We start from the raw sequence: 17,475 nt of genomic DNA, 5'->3' as shown, positions 1-17,475 counted from the left end.
TCATGTGCAAAATAAACACTATGTCTTCATTGCAAAAAACTTTATTACAGATTTTCCAACAAGTAAAGCAAATGACATCAGTAATGCATGCTTAACAGGTCAAGGAAATGAGTCTAGTTCAAGCTGAATCTGTCAGCTCGACCAAAACCATAGCAAGCCCAGAGAGCTCACCATGGATGTAGATTTGGCTGTGCCATCAGTGACTTCGACGGTAAGATTGTAGTTGGAGCAGACTTCTCGATCCAGGGGTCTTGCCAACTTGATAAAGCCGCGCTCACAGTCAATCATAAACTTTCCTTCATTGTTCCCGCCTGAAATACAGACCAACTCCTCAGACAAAGGCAATACTAACATATGAGAAATCCCTTTAAAAAAAAAAAAAAGAGGAATGTTCGACTTCACCTTTCAAACACTTCAGGCCAATTCAGTACTTAAATTTCCTAGAGCAGCATAACCTACCAGTAAATTTCTGTCGCTGACATGTAACAACTTGCTAATTTCGTGAGGCAAATTGAATAACGAAAAATGATGACATTATGTTACTTGACCTGCCACCAGCACACAAACTGTATTGCCAAGAAGTCCAAAGTTGGTGAATATAAGTAAGGTTATTGTAATGAAGAAGTATGGCAGACAAAGCCACATGTTGAAAAGAGGTCACAAGTTCAACTTTAGATCCAACAAATGGAACTCAGGTAAAGCCTCTCAACCACTGATTTTAATTAATAATACCGCAAAACGCTTCAACCGTGCCAATTAGCCGCGAGATAAACCTAGAGATGGTGCCACCGTCGCTCCGATAGTGTGGATCGGCAGCCGGCGGGGCTCAAAGAAACGCACGCGGTGTCGGTTCATTTCCAAGTTTTCGACTGGTTTGCTGGCAAAGAAAATGTGCCCTCTTAAAATCATGAGCAATTTACTGCTCAGAGTGTTCCAAGTGTTGAGAAATATCGTAGAATTAGCAAATGCTGCACAAAAGAAGCGCAGATTGTAGGAAAACAAGGCACACAACCGGCCGTCTTTTTAGATTTACGAGCGTCATTTCGCACGCATTTTTAGCTGTACTGCGATCCCGGGCCTGATATTTTTGTTGCATTACACTTGTTTGCCCAATGAAGTTTTGTTTTTCTGTTCTCTTTTTTATCAGTGCACGCATGCTTGATGGATATACAGGTGTGAGACACAAATTTAGTGTCAAATACAGCGAGTGCATTTCGCCTCGTGAAATGTCACTGTTGTGACACGGTGCTACACTGTGAAGAAAATTGCTATCCGAAATGTACTTTCTGCGAGCAACATGGGCACTACTCATGCTGTTTTCCTCGCCCATGTCCATTTTCGTAAGACTGCGCCTGTCTTAACGACTGGCGCACTGAAGGGCAGGGTGAAATCTGGGACGATAACAGCTGCTATGATATCATCTCCCAAGCCCACACAGATGCAAGATTCCTGCTCTGACCTGCCTTTAAGGAAGACACACAGCCTGGTTCATCACGTCCTTGATTCGTAGCGTGGGATCATGGCTTGCTCGTATTTCTGTCATAAGAGGCAGGCAGTTAAAAAAAAAGTAAACCGGAAGCGCAAAACAAATGCCCACAACGGCCGTACGCGCGCGTAAACACAGCTCGACAGTAGACGACGCGAGCACGCATCCGCACTTAGTAGGTATTGCCACTTTGCCGCAAGGAGGTGACTCTGCTCGATTTCGAGGCCAGTAGATTTCACCAACAGATGTATTCTTGACGATTACACCACACGGAGGAAAAAGAGACGAGACAGAGCACTGATTTTATCACACGAAAATGGATTCTAGGACAACACAAAAAACTCGTGTTCCTTTTAATATAGCGATGGACAGAGTGCTAACATATTATGAGCCTATCTTCACAATCTTTAAAGCATCGCTGGTCTCTCTTGTGATACAATAGAACCCTGTTATAGTAAATTCACTGGGACCGGCAAATATCTTTACTATATCAGTTGTTGGTTATGACATGGCCCTGAAGATGCTGTCTGGTAATTAAATGGCCACACTTATGAAAACACACCACACAGCACACAGCAACACACAGCATAGTGGAGGGCTGTGGAGTAATTTCGACCACCTGGGGATCTTTAATGTGCCCTGACACTGCACAGCACACGGACACCTCTTAGTTTCGCCTCCACTGAAACGCAGCCGCTGGCAGTCGGAATCGAAATGCGCAGTAATATATTAATATATGTAGCAGGTTACCCTCTCAGCTCCCACACATCTTTTAACTCTTAAACTTTATGCATGTGGCAGTGGCAATGACATCAAGTGATTAGCAACAGGCCTGTGGTCTCTCCCCTTTCGTCAGTCACTCAATAAATCACGTTGAGCGGCATAGCACTAATACTCCTGTTATGGAGATTTTGCTAACTACTATTCAAGTGAGCTACGCTTTCCATCTGATGTTGAAGTGAATTGCTGCATTTATGCAATATGTTTTGCATGTCCCACTTCAATGTCTTGCCCAGGCGACTACGCCATACGTAACCAACTAACAGAAAAATAGGTGAATTTAATTCTTTATAGATAGCAACCTCTGCAAAGGTTTCCCACTTTTCATGCATTACAACTGAACGTAATTTCAAGCAGCAATATACAAAAAGCGTGCTTGGTTTCAGCCCTGGGCAGCACCTTCCCAAAGTCACTTCGGGTGATTGCAGATTTATAAGTGTAGATAGTTCTTGACGTCAATTTGCACATGTGTTCTCTCTGTAAAACCCTCGGGTTTCTGTCCATACTAGCGAGACGAGCAATGCACCAAACAATTAGAGAATGAGTGGATACAGGAACCGTTGCTGAGTCAGCCTGTACAGCAGGACTATTGACAACCATCTTGTCAGTTCAGCCATTCAATTAAGACCAACAACTAGACTGATAACGAGAGCTCAATAGTGTCAGTCCTGCCATGTGATACCATCCAATTGCCATTCAAGGCTACTACCATTTAAAACTTACGAGTAAAAGGGGTGAAAGCTGGTCTCTGCAAAACACAGTGCCAGCATGAGTGGCTCAAAAGCTATGAGGATGTTGTACCTAGACAATGGTAGCTGCGTTTTGACTGACAAAATGCAACACCAGTGACAATGAAACTGCTGTCCCTGTGAAGCCCCATAGAGTGGTCAAAATGAATGTACTCCATAGCCAGGTGGTTGCTATAAAATCTCTAATTTCCCAACGTTAGCCATGAGGAATGAATATCCATCAATATTTCCTTTGCAAATTAACAGGGATGAGATACGCATCCATTTTCTTTTTCCAAGCTTTTAGGCTAGGCTCACCTACTTTGAATGACCAAAATTTTGAGTGACAAAGCTGACGCCGCAATCAGTTTGTAACAAGGGAGTAATTACACATTGACATCCACCCAAGCGCAGCCATACTGCTACAAAGGAAAGCTATATACAGGTTTAAAAATTCGTCCTGGTCCGGGGTTCGAACCGGGATCGCCGCCTTTCCTGGGCAGTCACTCTACCAACTGAGCTAACCAGGACGGTCAGCAGAATGGATAGTAGGGCGAGAACAAATCTATCAATAACTCAAAGTGGGAATGGTGGGGAAAAAAAAAAGCCCAATCAGTTTTTACAGAGGCTCCATAAGAACGCCTCACCTATAAGGCTGTACCACAGGTGATCTCCATCAGGGTCAGATGCCCGCACGAAGGCTACCAAGTGGCCCACAGGGTCTGTTTCCAGTGTGGTTGACACCTCCACCTCGTGCACGACTGGCGCATTTTGTGATGCAACCGGCCGTGACACCACATGCAGCTGCACATGTGCACTGGCTGGCCAGCTTCCAGAGTCCGATGCATGTACCTGCATTTTTTAATTGAACTTAATTGAGGTGAAGTTCATTTGCATAAAGTATAACATACATGATAAAGCAAGCAGGGGGAAACTACTGTCACAAAAGATATACAGTTGAACCTCGCTACAACGAACACAGATATAGCAAATTATTGTATAAAAAGAACTAAAATCAAAGTTTGGTTGGTCTAGGGTTTATTTCTATGAGAGTTTTTTCTGTATAACGAAAGAAAATTTTCGAAATCTGATGCTAGATTGGTTATAACGAAGCAGTTCTTTTACATTAAAGCGGCAAAAAATGCATAAAAGAGCCGGAAAAAAACATAACCAATGCAATTTTTCAATCAATTGAATCGCCCGTGCGTTCGCCTGCTGCGTCATTTAGCAGTGGCAATAAAAACTACCACCAACGGCTTATTGCCTTATCGCCTTCGAGATCACAGCCCTGTGCGCAGTGATCTTGGCCAAGCCCGGACTCGGCCGGCGCCACTGAAGTGTGTTTATATCGCCCCGGCATTTTCATGCCGCGTCATCTAGCGGCGGCGACAAAAGCTAGCACTGATGATCAATGGCCTCAGAGATCACACGTGCACGCACGGTGATCTCGGAGGTCACGAACGGCCATGGCCGGGCTCTAGCGTTGCTGCCAACGCTGCTCCAGTCCGGCCATGCAACGGCTAACACGCATGTGACTGGCATGCCATCACCATTGCATCGTCATGGCGTCAGCCCCTGCTGTGCCTCTGCCACTGCGACTGACCCGTGCACGCGCGCTACACTCCCCGAGTCTTTTGGTTCCGTCGACAAATTGCGCACGGAGGCAACATCCCCTCTTAGTATTCATTTTTCCTCTCCACTACAGAACGAAAAGAGAGATTTCATGCTTTTATCTAGTCTTTCATGAAAAAAATTGTGCGTTTTCGCACCTTTGTGTTGTCCATATTAGTGCACATTTTGTTTCATTTTATTAGCAAGCTTATCTACAGGAATTTGGGCATGCACTCTTATAACGAATATCGGATATAATGAACCATTTTCGCGCCCCCGTACTACTTCGTTATAATGAGGTTTGACTGTATTGGCAAAGTCTCATGCCACCAGCAAAGGCATTTGTGCAACACAAACATTAACTTGATGCCTATGCAACATAGATGACGTCATATTATAGACACTTTGGAGCAGGTGACCAGGGGCACCACAATATTTGGTCAGATGATCTCGCCGCCACTGCATGCCTCCTGTTCTGGTGCCGGCAGGCATGCTCACGCCATCCTATAAGGCATTGCTCAAGCTCTCGCAGTGTATGAAAGCCGGATGGTGCAAAAGCATTGTGTAGAGACGTGCTTGGGCACGTTTTATGTTGCCCAAACACACCTCTCATTTTATGCTGCACCTACCAAAGGGCATACAATACTAGGAGCATTCCCAAGGTGGGGCCTTGGAAGGTAAAAAAAAAAGTATGAAAATATTGCATGCTAAAGCTTTTTCACACAACTATCAATCCTCGTTTTTGCCATTATATATTAGATTACCACCTGCTGCATTGACGCAATGGTTAGGCACTCTGCTGCTGAGCAAGAGGTCACAGAACTGGCCACAGCAACGGCATTTAGATAGCAGCACCACTGAATTCTAGTGACACAGACACATACCCAAAAAATGCAGCAGCCTAATGGTCACATGGAGATGTTACAAACTCACCGTTAGCTCATGGGTGTCACCATCAAGCAGGGACACATGTGCATGGAGTAAGCCAGTGACAGGGTCAATCGAGAACTGTCCAGGATTGGCCATGGAGTAGCTCAGATGGCCTTGCACATCATCAGGGTCCAGGGCCAGCACCTACACACCAGTGGATCATCATCATCATCATGAGCCCTGTTTAGTCTATAGCAAAGCAGAAGATCCTTCCACTGATATCCAAGTGAAGTATGAAATAAACAAACAAACAAAAAGTAAATAAGTGAACTCTGCTCAGCACCAGCTAAAGCCACCTTATCCCCCCAAACTTCCTCACCTCTCCACCTGACCTTCTGCCACTTACGTTCTGAAAGAATACACTCCTGTAGTCTTAAGAGAGACCAGTGAGATCAGTTAATTTTTCTCTACAATACTATATGTCCGTTCCTTGATTTCTGCTACAATATCATTAATTCGTATTTACTCCCTAACCCACCACTATGCCCTCTTCCTGTATCTTAATGTTACTTTTACCATTCTCTACTCTAGCTCACTACATTACCCTGAATTTAATAGTGAGCCTTTCCACAGGCCCCCGAATTTTTGCATCATCAGCACACTGGCAATATAGAACTACAGTAGAATCCCTTTATAGTAAAGTCATTGGGACCGGCAAAAATCTATACCAAGGTCTCCACTATATCAGTTGTTGGTGATAACATGGTCCTGAAAATGCCGTTTGGTAATCAGATGGCTACTTACTGAATACGACTTGCTGCTTAATAACAAAAATACTCTCAAAAACCTTCCATCTCTCCTTCATCGTCTCTTTGTCCCATTTTTTCAGTTATAAGATTTTTTTTTGTTTACGTCTTGTGGAATTACTTTTCACGCATGGGGGCAACATGGCTATGAATATAACTGAGTTTGATTTCATGTGAAAACCAAAGTGTTGCATGAACACTGCGGCATCTTCTGCTTCTTTAAGTAAGACGGCAATAGATGAGAAATGCACGCGGCAGTCAAGTGCTGCAAAACCGCACAAGCCGTGCCTCCAGTACTTGCCACTGCTGCTTCGTGCTGCACAGTGCTGTGAATGTTTGGTTGTTTCTTCCCTTCCCTAATTCTCAATGCACTTTTACTCTCCTTTACTTTCTGAATGGATCGCGCCGCCTTCTTTCCATGCTATGCGCTGCATGCTTTCCCTCACGGCTCCAAGGCCTACGTAAAGTTCGCTTCTCCTGAGTGCTACTAAGTCTAGTGGTAAAGCCGTTTAATAAAATACTAGTCTTTTTTTTTTTTTTTTTTTTCGAACAAAAAAACTGCCTCGCGATTTTAGGTGGCGCTCGTGAGGCAATGTCATTTCGTGGGAAGTCGTCGCCATGGCCAGACGCATTCCACTATAACCGATTTTTATCAAATGTCTTTACTATAAAGGGGTGAAAATATACAGTCGTCTATAGAAGGTGAACTGGGACTTCAGGTTCACTTTACTATATCAGAGTTTTTACTATATCCGAGTTTATTATAGCGGGGTTCTACTACAAGAAAGCTACACAAATGCATATACAGCTATAAGCACAATTATACTTCTGTTATGCGGCGAGCCCGTATGGCAGCATGGCCACACTTGAGCGTGGTCCCAGGACGCAGCAAAACTTTCTTTTTGCAAAGCCAAGCAATGCTGCAGATGAGTCTGTATGCATGAATGCATGTACTCAAAGGCTAAGAATTCCTAATTGAAAGGGGCCCTGCAATGAATTAATATAAAGCAAGTAGTTTTTCTTTCTTTGGATGCAGAATATGATACATAATGACACCTTAATGTCTAGACAGATCACCGAAATTGTAACATGTTATATGTAATTCTATTCCAGAAACACTAATTTCAGACTGGCAGTGTCGAAATACAATGGCAGCTTTGAGCAGCAGATTCGAGGCCACAACCAAATTAAGTGTGGCCATCCTCATTGATTTGGTGTCGAGTTCAAACATAACCCTTTTATATCCTGTAAATTACTACAACGACTAATGCGTTGACAAAATTCAGCTTCAGAACTAAAAAAATGAAAGCAAAAGAGGCAAATGTAAACTAATAAGAATAACAGTAGGGGTGACATTTTCCATTTTTCTTAAGGCTATGAATGAAAGGACAGCAATTTTTTGAAGTGTCGAAACTAAAATGACAGTGGAAAAAAAAAATGCACAGATTGATAATGCAATTCATGTGGCAGAATATGCATTAGCATGTGGCACATTGTGTACACTTGTCCTCTATGTAACGTTCATTTTTCGTGGCATCCACACACCTGGCAGCAGGAAGTCACTGTTCTCTCTCCACCTGATCTCTACTTCTGCCGGGCCTCTAACCTTCTTTCCATTCTACCTACTGTCCTCTCCACATTCCACTTAGTAGCACCACAAAACGCCAGACGGACAGATTCTTTGAAGATGGCAATAGAAATAATGGTAACACTTTCAAACAGTCGGCAGACACCATGGGCAACAATATGGCGGTCGAAATTTCCGGAGGTGTCTCACTATGGTGTCTCTCATAGCCTGGGTCACTTTAGAACGTTAAACCCCATAAACCAAACCAAACCAATATAAAAAGAAATGAACAGGACATAGTGAGTGAGGTATGGATGCTGATGGGATAAGCTTTCCAACCTAAATACTGAAAGGATTAGAGGCAGGCAATGGGGGTCCCCTGCTGCAGCCCTACGTGTTGCCTCATTAGAGATGTGTAAGCAGAACAAAGATGCCATCAAAATGCACAGCTGCAAGCTGTGCTCAGAAGGCAACAATGGTATGCAAGCTTCCACTGTGTGTGCGTAAGGCTCGTTATTGGCAACATCCAATCTGGGATCAAAGTGATTGAAATGATTGAGTAAAATGCAATTTGCTTTCAACTTTCTACTTTGAAAATTTTCAAGATTGTATAAACTTTTTCATACACATGCCCCAATTTCAATATTTCTTCTTTTTTTGCACTGGCCTCTAAGGTGCACGAGGAATTCTTTGAACCAAAATAATCAGGAGCAAAAAAACATATTGCAGTACCCTTTCAATAAGAAAAAGAGCTCGAAAAAAAAGGTAGCACTGCTTAGGGAATCAATTTTTTTTTATCCTTGTCTGCTTAAGACAGTTCCATCTGTGCAATTTTGCTCCCATTTTAATGCAAGAGCTTTAAAGGCCTCATTGTCCAGAAAATCCGGCATTGGTGTGGTTGGCAAGTGCACAAAAAATCGTGGGTTTGTCTTGGGCAGGTTAGCAGCTGACAAGGACGGGTATTGATTGTTCGTCGAGTTGCGTGACATCATGAGACCATCAGCAGCAGCTGCCAACTCAGGCTTCTCTTTTGAGATGGGCCAATAAAGGGAACTGAGCTTTCCACAACCCTTGGATTCAGAAGAAGGGCTTTATATCTGTGTTGGGCTGTCTTTCACAAGATGTAGTAGTTTATGACTGCACGCTAAAAAGTATGTATAAGATAATAGAGCCACAAATTAAAGGATTAGTGATTAAGCGAACGAGGATCCACAATGGGAGCAGCAGACGAGAGTCATTAACACTGTGGCATCATACCCTTGAAGGCACAGCTTAAATGGTCCCCAGTTTTGCCTTATATATGCACATGTACAGCACATCAATCTCCCTCGCATATCTCATTGAAGTGGCAAAATGAAGACAAACTATACAGCAATAACTAACACCTATATAAAGAAAACTGGGTGCCCGTTTTGCAAGTGTAAATTAAAGTACAAAGGAGTCCTGGGCAACCATGCTGTAATTCAAGGAATGTAGTCTGTTCCCACAAACTAGATCCTTTTCGGGTAATTAGATGGGAAACGAACCTCTGGCACTAGTGTCACGATTCACTCAGGCTACCCCTAGGCCACCAAGGCATGTTCATTTGACTTTGTTGAAAGGAGGACTTGTGTGTGTTGCTGTACATAAAAATAAACTTAAAAATACAAAAAACAGTGTATGTCTGCAAAGTGATAGGCAAACAGGGCTCCAGGCTTCTGAAGGGACTAATTAATGCTACCGTTTCATATTGTTAAGCTGAGCATCAGTGTCCCCTAAATTTTTCCTGTTTTCTTTTATGACAGTAAAAAATGTGCAAGTTGATATCTAGCCTAAGAATACGCTAACAAAAAAAACTGAACTAAAGGCAATTAACAGAAGCAGTGCCACCCAATCCATCTTCTTAGATGTCAATTAAGCAGGAAATCATTTTGTCATTTTCAAAAAATCTCCCGATTCTATTAGCAACATTATATTAACTGCTTTAAACCGAGCTTCAGTTCTCTAGTGTATTAATAATCAGTGATGAACTACACTAAAATTCGCAAGAGAATAACATCCCTTCTTATTATGCACCAGCAATAGAGCCTTGAAAAAAAAGAACTGTAACAACAGACATTCTAGCTGCACAAAATAATAAAACATAACATTAGAAAGGTTAAAATTCTTAAATACACAAGAACAAATAAAAAATCACATAAACATAAACATAAGATATTTCATTAGATATTTCATTAGATTAAATTCAATCACTTTCCATCCATTCCAAGTTAGCTAATTCATCTTTTCACTTGGTTCTACACTGAGTTTCCCAAAAAGCACTCATACTTTCACAGGGATATGAGCAATATAATGTCTAACATCCGATGCTTCAGACTGCAGATGATGGTCAACAGGTCTAATCACACAAAACCAAAAACAAACCTTAGATCTGAAACACACAGTAGGGTGACTGTGCTGTATCTGAACCTAAGTAAAATGCATAATTACTTGGGCACAGTCTGAAGTTCATTACATAGATAGAGCTATACGCCATGATGGAATGAATAGAAGCCGACTGCAAGACAAACTTCCCACATTCGAGTAAAACATGATTTATAAACCCGGTCTTTTGATACATGCCACATTGAGCTTTTAACCTGCAACTCCTTAGCTTCTGCCATCCAGCACCAAAGATATGCTACAGTGTATCACCAAAGCATACTGGCAGTTTCTACTGAACACGCGGGAAGGACAAACTTGCCTGGCACAGAGGGGCTGGTTCCTGCCGGCCATCAGCTGGAAGCACACGGAAGCGGTACGAAGCCGGTGTGAACTGTGGTTCGTGGTCATTGACATCGGTAACTGTAACGAGCACTTGCGTGACAGATGAGAGTGCTGGCTTGCCAGCATCGGTAATCACCACTTCAAGCACATGCCGCTCATGCACTTCACGGTCTAACGATTTGGCAGTAGTGATGACACCTGAGCGGCTATCAATGGAAAAGTGACCGGCTGCATCATCTGCTAGCTTGAAGTGCACTGTTGGCGAGTCTTCATCCTGGGCAGCCAACGTAAGCACAGACGTGCCTGGCGGGGCATCTTCGGGCACGGTCACGTTGTACGCTGGCTGTTCTGTGAGGGGAACTTGATCGTTGATGTCATTCACAGCTACGTGAAGGTCAAGGCGGGCTTCCAGGGGCACAGGGCTGAGGTCACGGGCTACCACGGTGAGCCAGTAGTGAGCGCAGGTCTCTCGATCCAGTGACACCCGAGTGCGAATCATACCTGAAAGTTAAGGTCTCTTATAAATACGAAATAGCTTCTGACCTATAGTAACTGATAACTTAAAAAGTGCTTAAACACAGTTTAAAAATTAATCACTCTACATACATACTGTTTATTCTACTAAATCTTCCAAGATGTTATAAGTAATGAAGTACAAACTAAGTGAGTTTTCTCGAGGAACTTAGAGGCTATAGACGCACAATTTAAGTTGTAAGTTTTCTTACTGTAATTATGTGTAAGACATTACCATACATGGGCCGCCATGTAGCATTTCAATACGACTGCTAAATAATTTATAAATGAATTTTTTCTCTTGCGCAGTTTTGGTTTCACAAACAAAACAATGGCTTTCAAGATATGTTTATGCCCCTCGAGGCATAATAAAACTGCAGCACGACTATTGATACGTTGTCTGTTGCCAGTTCAGCTCCAAAGACTTAACCGCTGTTAAAACTATGTATCAGCAATAATATCACAGCTTTTTTTTTAAGCGTTAGCTGTTCTTAGTGCGTTCCAGAGTTTTGCTCCATCGTCAGTGTCTAGTCCGCAGTACTGCATGCATCAGTTGGCAACGTGGAGAGAGGCAGATCTCCCTCTTCACATTTATGCAAGGAGATGAGGGGGGAGGGAAGAGGGGGAAAGGGTGGGAAGCAATGGATGGCCTAGTGGCTTGGGCATCTGCCTCAACTGCTGGAGGTGATTGGTTTGAAACCCACTGCCAGATAAAGATAGGTACAAGTGTCCTCTGGCCCAGCACCCAGCTTTCTTAAGAGTGTGCGCTTGAAAGTGGCTCCAAAAACCCAATTTCGAGCACCTCAGCCCGCAGAGGTGGTTTGTGTTACTGTGCTCCCACAAGGGTTAAAGTTCAAGGGGTTAAAGTATGCTCTAACCAGTGCATCTAAACAGCTGTGCAAATTACCTATCGCTGCTATCCCAGGCAAGTTTAAATTCATCTGTTATCTGACTTTGCGGGAAAAAGACATTACATGTCTGTGACAAATTTTTTGCTACCACATTTGCGTTGCGCACCTGTAACTATCCTGCAAATTTTTTTATGCCACACATGACCTAAGCACATCTTACAACGTCAAAGCCACCGTTTGGTTGTTGAAACCATTCCTCAAGAAGAAATTCAATTGTAAATGATTTTGCCATCACAGGTTAATACCACGGCGTAGCCCATTTGTATTAACGTCTAATGCATCGATTGAAAGAAAAACGTGCAAATAAAAATTTGGTGCCTGTAATCCTTTAAGAATCGGCATTTTTACTATATGAATAATAAAGCACTGGTTACACAATGAATCGGAGTGGCAGCCTCTTATGCTTTGCCACACAATGTCGATAAAGTGGCAGAAATGCCAGTACTCATATTCACATGGAATTCCTGTGCTCTCAACAATGATTAATGAAGAAACCGGAAACATACCATCGTCATCAACGCTGAAAAGGCCCAGGCCATTGCCACTTGTGATAGCGTATGTGACACCATCTTCATCTGTAGCCGCCAGTCTGGTGACAGATGTTCCCGGAGGCTGGTTCTCGTCCACGCTGACACTGGTCACCTGCAAGACACCACGATTGGCCACTGCCCTTGTGCCGGCATTTGCTCTCACCTGCTCAGGAAAGACTGGTGCATGCAGATTCTCGTTGACATCCTGTACTTCGACGATTAAGCTTGCCACACTACTGAATGGAGGGTCCCCACAGTCCCGGGCCTCCACGGACACGTTGTACAGCCGCAGTGTTTCAAAGTCCAGTAAGGCAGCCAATCGAACAAGGCCAGTGTCAGGATCAATGTCAAAGACCCCAGCATGCTGGCCATCCAGAGAGTACTGTACCCTGCCATTCTCTCCAAAGTCGGCGTCTTCAGCATGCACAGATGTCACTAGGGTGCCCACAGGCAAGTCCTCCCGAATCCTGACCACATAAGGAGCAAGGGAAAAGCGTGGTGCATTGTCATTAACATCTCTAAGCACAATGCTGACAGTGGCTGTGGAAGAAAGGGGATCCTGAGGAGCTTTGTCAGCCACAGTAACAATAAGTAGATGTTTGTCATGGATCTCTCGATCAAGCGGGCCATGCACTGTCAGCAGGCCTGTCTGATCATCTAAGTGAAATTGCTCGGAGTCTAGCTGAAAATGCAAATCTGCATTAGGTCCTTGATCCCTGTCAGATGCCCTAAGTCGAGCCACAGATGTACCATTAGGTGCATCTTCATTGATGACAAAGCTGTACGCAGACTTCTCAAACAGCGGAGCATTGTCATTGACGTCAAGCACCCGAATAAACATTGTCTGTGAACTAGACCTGGGTGGCTGGCCCTGGTCATAGGCCGTTACATTAAGTAGGTGGGAAGAGGCCAGTTCGTAGTCGAGAGGAGAAGTCAGGAGAAGTGCCCCGGTCTGCATATCCACACGAAAGCAAGAATGCTGGTCCCCACTCGATATGGCATACACCAGGCGGCCATTGTAGCCATGGTCTTGATCTTTGGCTTTTACATAACCCAGCACTGAGCCAGGGGGAAGGCTTTCATTCACAGAGAGATCATCAGGCCAACTCAGCTGCGGACTGTGCCGGTTCTCCAGGAAACTAGCGGCGGTTGGTTCTCCATGGTCAAGCATTTTGCCTTGAGCATTGTTCCGTTCGGAAAGCTGCAGTTGTCTGCGAAGCTTGTCAATGACACCAGCGTCCCTGCATTCCACGGATGCTTGCTGACCCATTGGCCGTACAAGTACCGTCATCACATCAGCAAAATGGTGCCCATCTGTTGCAGTCACATTCACACGAGCAGGCTTACGAAGTTGACAGGCCAGGCTGAGCACACCTGTACTGGTGTTCAGGTGGAAGCAAGTGCTATCACTGCTTGCCTCCATCTTGTAGTGCACCCTGCCAGTGCCCCCATCATCAAAGTCGACAGCTGAAAGTGTCAGCACTTGGGTTCCAGCAGCTGCCTGTTGAGAAACAGTGGCAACACAGTCAACCTTCTCAAACTGGGGCCTATGGTCATTGACATCCCCGAGTGTCACCATGAGAGCCATCTCTGCCTGTCGCTGGTATGGTGCGCCCCAGTCAGTGGCACGAATGCGTAGCATGTAGCTGCGGCGCATTGTCTCATAGTCCAAAACCTCAGTCGTCGACACCTCACCGCTAAACGGATCAATGCTAAAAGGCACTGTGTTTAGGTTGACCAAGCTGTAGCTTACATAGCCATTTTCTGCATCGTCTTCATCATGAGCATGAACAGTAAACACCTTGGTCCCCACTGGTCTGTTCTCCTCGAGTAAAATTTCTGCAATGATGGGATCAAAAACTGGGGCGTGGTCATTGAAGTCAAGCACTCTGACAGAAACCGTGGCAACAGCCTTGTGGCGTGCTCCTCTAGCAGCACTGTTGGTGACAGTAACTTCCAATGAGTAGTTAGCCCTGGCTTCATAGTCAAGCCAGTGGGCTATACTGAGCCTTCCGGTCGCCGTGTTCAGTGCAAAGTGGCCATCTTCATTGCCTGACTCAATATGGTAAACAAGGGGTGCTGATCCAGCCACACCAGCCTTGACGTGTACCAGTGGAGTTCCTGGCGGGGCTTCCTCAGATACGTCTGCTTCATAATGGGAACTCTCCAACTGAGGGACCACATTATTCAGCTCAGAAGGATTTATGGAAACTTTTTCATCAGTGAACTGGGAAGGCGTTCCTTGGTCCCATGCTCTGAGTGTCAGTGTGTATCCTCTAGGGTTCAGAGGCCGTCGTGGGTCAATGCGAAGGCTGTATTCACCAGGCTGGGAGCCAGCAACCACTGTGAAGTGGTCGTCAGCATCTCCGTCTACAATGTCTAGACCACCAATGGTGCCATGAATGCCAGGGTCCTCATCTGTCACTACAACCACAGCCCACACCTCAGGAGCCTCTACGAGAGCATGGACATGGCGCACAAATATGGCTGGCTTGTGCCTGTTCACTGGCTGTACATGCACCACTACTTGTGCCGTGCTTGACTTGAGTATGCTGCCAGTCTTGGGCTTGGGACCCCTATCTTCAGCCACCACAGTTAGCTGGTGAACTGGTTTTCTTTGGAAATCAAGTGGCCGTGTCAACAAGATTGTTCCCATAGTCGGATGGACAGCAAACTGCCGTGAAGATTCCAGTAGACGGTAGTAGATCTCCCCATTGACATCAAGGTCTGGATCATAGGCATTCAGCTTCACCAGGACATGGTGCAAAGGTGTGTCTTCAGGCACCGTGGCATTGTACATCGTGGGGAAAAATAGTGGGCTGAGGTCATTTTTGTCGGTCACCTGTATCAGCACCTCACAGTGGACGTCAGGCAGGCGCCTATGTCCAAATGTGTCATGTACCGAGCCTTTCACTCGTACACGATAAGTATCCTCATATTCACGGTTCAAGGCCCCTGTGTTGCTCTCAGCGCGAGTCCGTATCAGGAGGAGCCAGAAGTCACCCACCAGTCGGCTTTCAGCCTTGAAGTGCCGCTCCTTGTCGCCAGCGACAATCTTGTAGCGGACCTGCATTCAACAACACATTAGTCGGAAGCCTGCATTCAGGCTATACAGAATGACCCACCTGCAGGTGAGAGCTGTCCACATGCACACCCATCTTCTCGCTTGGCTGAACATAGCGCTTGGAAGCCGAGTTCTCTGGGATGCTGGCCCTATACAGGGTGCGTGTGAAGGCCAGCCGCTCGCTGCCTGCCACTGGCCATCCCGCCACTAGCAGCAGCAGCAGCAGCTGCAGGCCCATGGTCACCTAGGCATGTTCAGCTGCAAAAACAGTTTTTCGGTTACTTCGCGAAATTCACACTTATAGAAAAATGTATTATGTTGGGCCCAGTATACGTCGAACCGACATTGATACCCCCGAAAGACGCATTGAAGGCATGCTGGTTATTGATTTAAATGACCACAGAATGCGAAACAAACGAGTAGAACCACTTCCCCGAAAGCCGGTCACGCGAACCGCGTGGGCGCGCGACTAGCTGCGACGAGAGACGATCGAAGGAACATATTTAGGAGTTGATCGGAGATATTATAACCGCGCTTTGCCGGAGCTGATGCGTCATTTTCCAAATAAAATAGGCGAGAAACCGAAGACATGAGACTATATGGCTCAAACTCGACGAAATCAATTTTGGTGAAGTTGGTTTTGATCTACCCAAGGGCAAGCGAGGTTTTACATCACGGGTGGTTTAGGAAAATGTTACAGTCTATCCAACAGCACTCCAAACAGCGAAACAGTCAATCGTGTGCCTAATGTATGAAATTTTTCCTCAAAGGCTATCGTACATGCCCAAAAACGCAAGAATGCTACGAACACTAGCAGCAGCACTATTGTCAACATTGGTCCAGCAAAGTTTTGATCTGTTTTCTGAAATCCAGGAGACCGAAGCCGTGGCTTAAAATTAAATAAATGTAAGCACAAGGGACGAAGGTCTTCGTGCGTACAATGGGCCATCACAGCCAGGCAGACACGCATACATGCCGCATGTCATATAAACACAGCAGCACGTTGACCCACTAATCGGGAAGTGAGCAGCCTGTCAGCCTCCACGGCCTCGGATCAAGAGCCGCTGCCCCGCAAACTTCGATCGTTAGTGGATGACATATTATCGTTTGGAAAAGTTCTTCTCAGTGGCTTTTTGGTGTCGAAAGAGAAGCACGGCGAGATCGGCACGCGCGTAACCGCGGAACGCGCGTGCGACAGAGCTGTACAGCGCGCGCGGGGCTGTTCAAAACGGGGAAGGCTTCGAGGAGCTGGCCAAGCGTTGGCCCAGACCGAGAGGTAAGCGCTGCCGTTTGGAAGGATGGCGCTCAAGCGCCAGGTGGCATGCTTCAAAATAAGGTCCTGGCGCGAGTAACAAGGAGCGCAATGGCCCACCTGTGTGCCTCTTTCGCTGGCGCCGGGCGCGGTCACAAAGCGGCACCAGTGGCGGCGGCCGCTGACCTCCCTGATGCTGTCCCGACGTTGCCGCTGCTGCCCGCTCCATCCTCCCTAGATTTCCCTAGCCATGCGTATCGTTTGAGGGAGGCAAGTTATGTAGCAGTGCACCGCCTTCGAGGTCACGTGGTGACCTAGGTACTGCAGCGCTTGGATTGGCGTAGTTCAGCCAGCCCAGCATAGCTCGTAGTGGGCGAAGCGGGCGAGTTAGGTGAGGCGGCTGGGCCATATTTCGGTCATGATTATCTGCGGAAGCAACTGTGTTAATATAGTCACTAGCACAAATGTTGATATAACATTTCCGACCAGCACATATAACGATGTACTGACGCGCCATAATGCCAGCGTAAAACAAGCTTGTCAAGCTGGCATGCAGGTCAGAACCCCGAAAAGGCTGATTGACCGGTTTGTCTGAAAAGGGAGAGAACGTGC

General features: G+C 45.5%; 1 protein-coding gene across 1 annotated transcript in view; it reads right to left on the bottom strand.

Moving 5' to 3' along the window:
- The window catches only part of LOC146190788 (fat-like cadherin-related tumor suppressor homolog), an 86,726-nt gene extending 69,600 nt beyond the window's left edge, over window positions 1-17,126 (bottom strand). Inside the window, exons 1-8 of the mRNA XM_084601171.1 lie at window positions 16,984-17,126; window positions 15,673-15,869; window positions 12,711-15,614; window positions 12,524-12,659; window positions 10,571-11,094; window positions 5,539-5,679; window positions 3,642-3,846; window positions 172-311 (exon numbers count right to left, since the gene is read on the bottom strand). Of these exons, the coding sequence (XP_084457297.1) occupies window positions 172-311; window positions 3,642-3,846; window positions 5,539-5,679; window positions 10,571-11,094; window positions 12,524-12,659; window positions 12,711-15,614; window positions 15,673-15,849 (4,227 nt within the window). The 5' untranslated portion in view covers window positions 15,850-15,869; window positions 16,984-17,126. The remainder of the gene's footprint in view (window positions 1-171; window positions 312-3,641; window positions 3,847-5,538; window positions 5,680-10,570; window positions 11,095-12,523; window positions 12,660-12,710; window positions 15,615-15,672; window positions 15,870-16,983) is intronic.
- Window positions 17,127-17,475: the final 349 nt, after the last annotated feature.

This window comes from Amblyomma maculatum, chromosome 4 (assembly GCF_055883805.1).
Source record: "Amblyomma maculatum isolate TAMU_Amacu chromosome 4, ASM5588380v1, whole genome shotgun sequence".
NCBI lineage: Eukaryota > Metazoa > Arthropoda > Arachnida > Ixodida > Ixodidae > Amblyomma > Amblyomma maculatum.
This window is presented reverse-complemented; position numbering and strand designations above follow the sequence as displayed.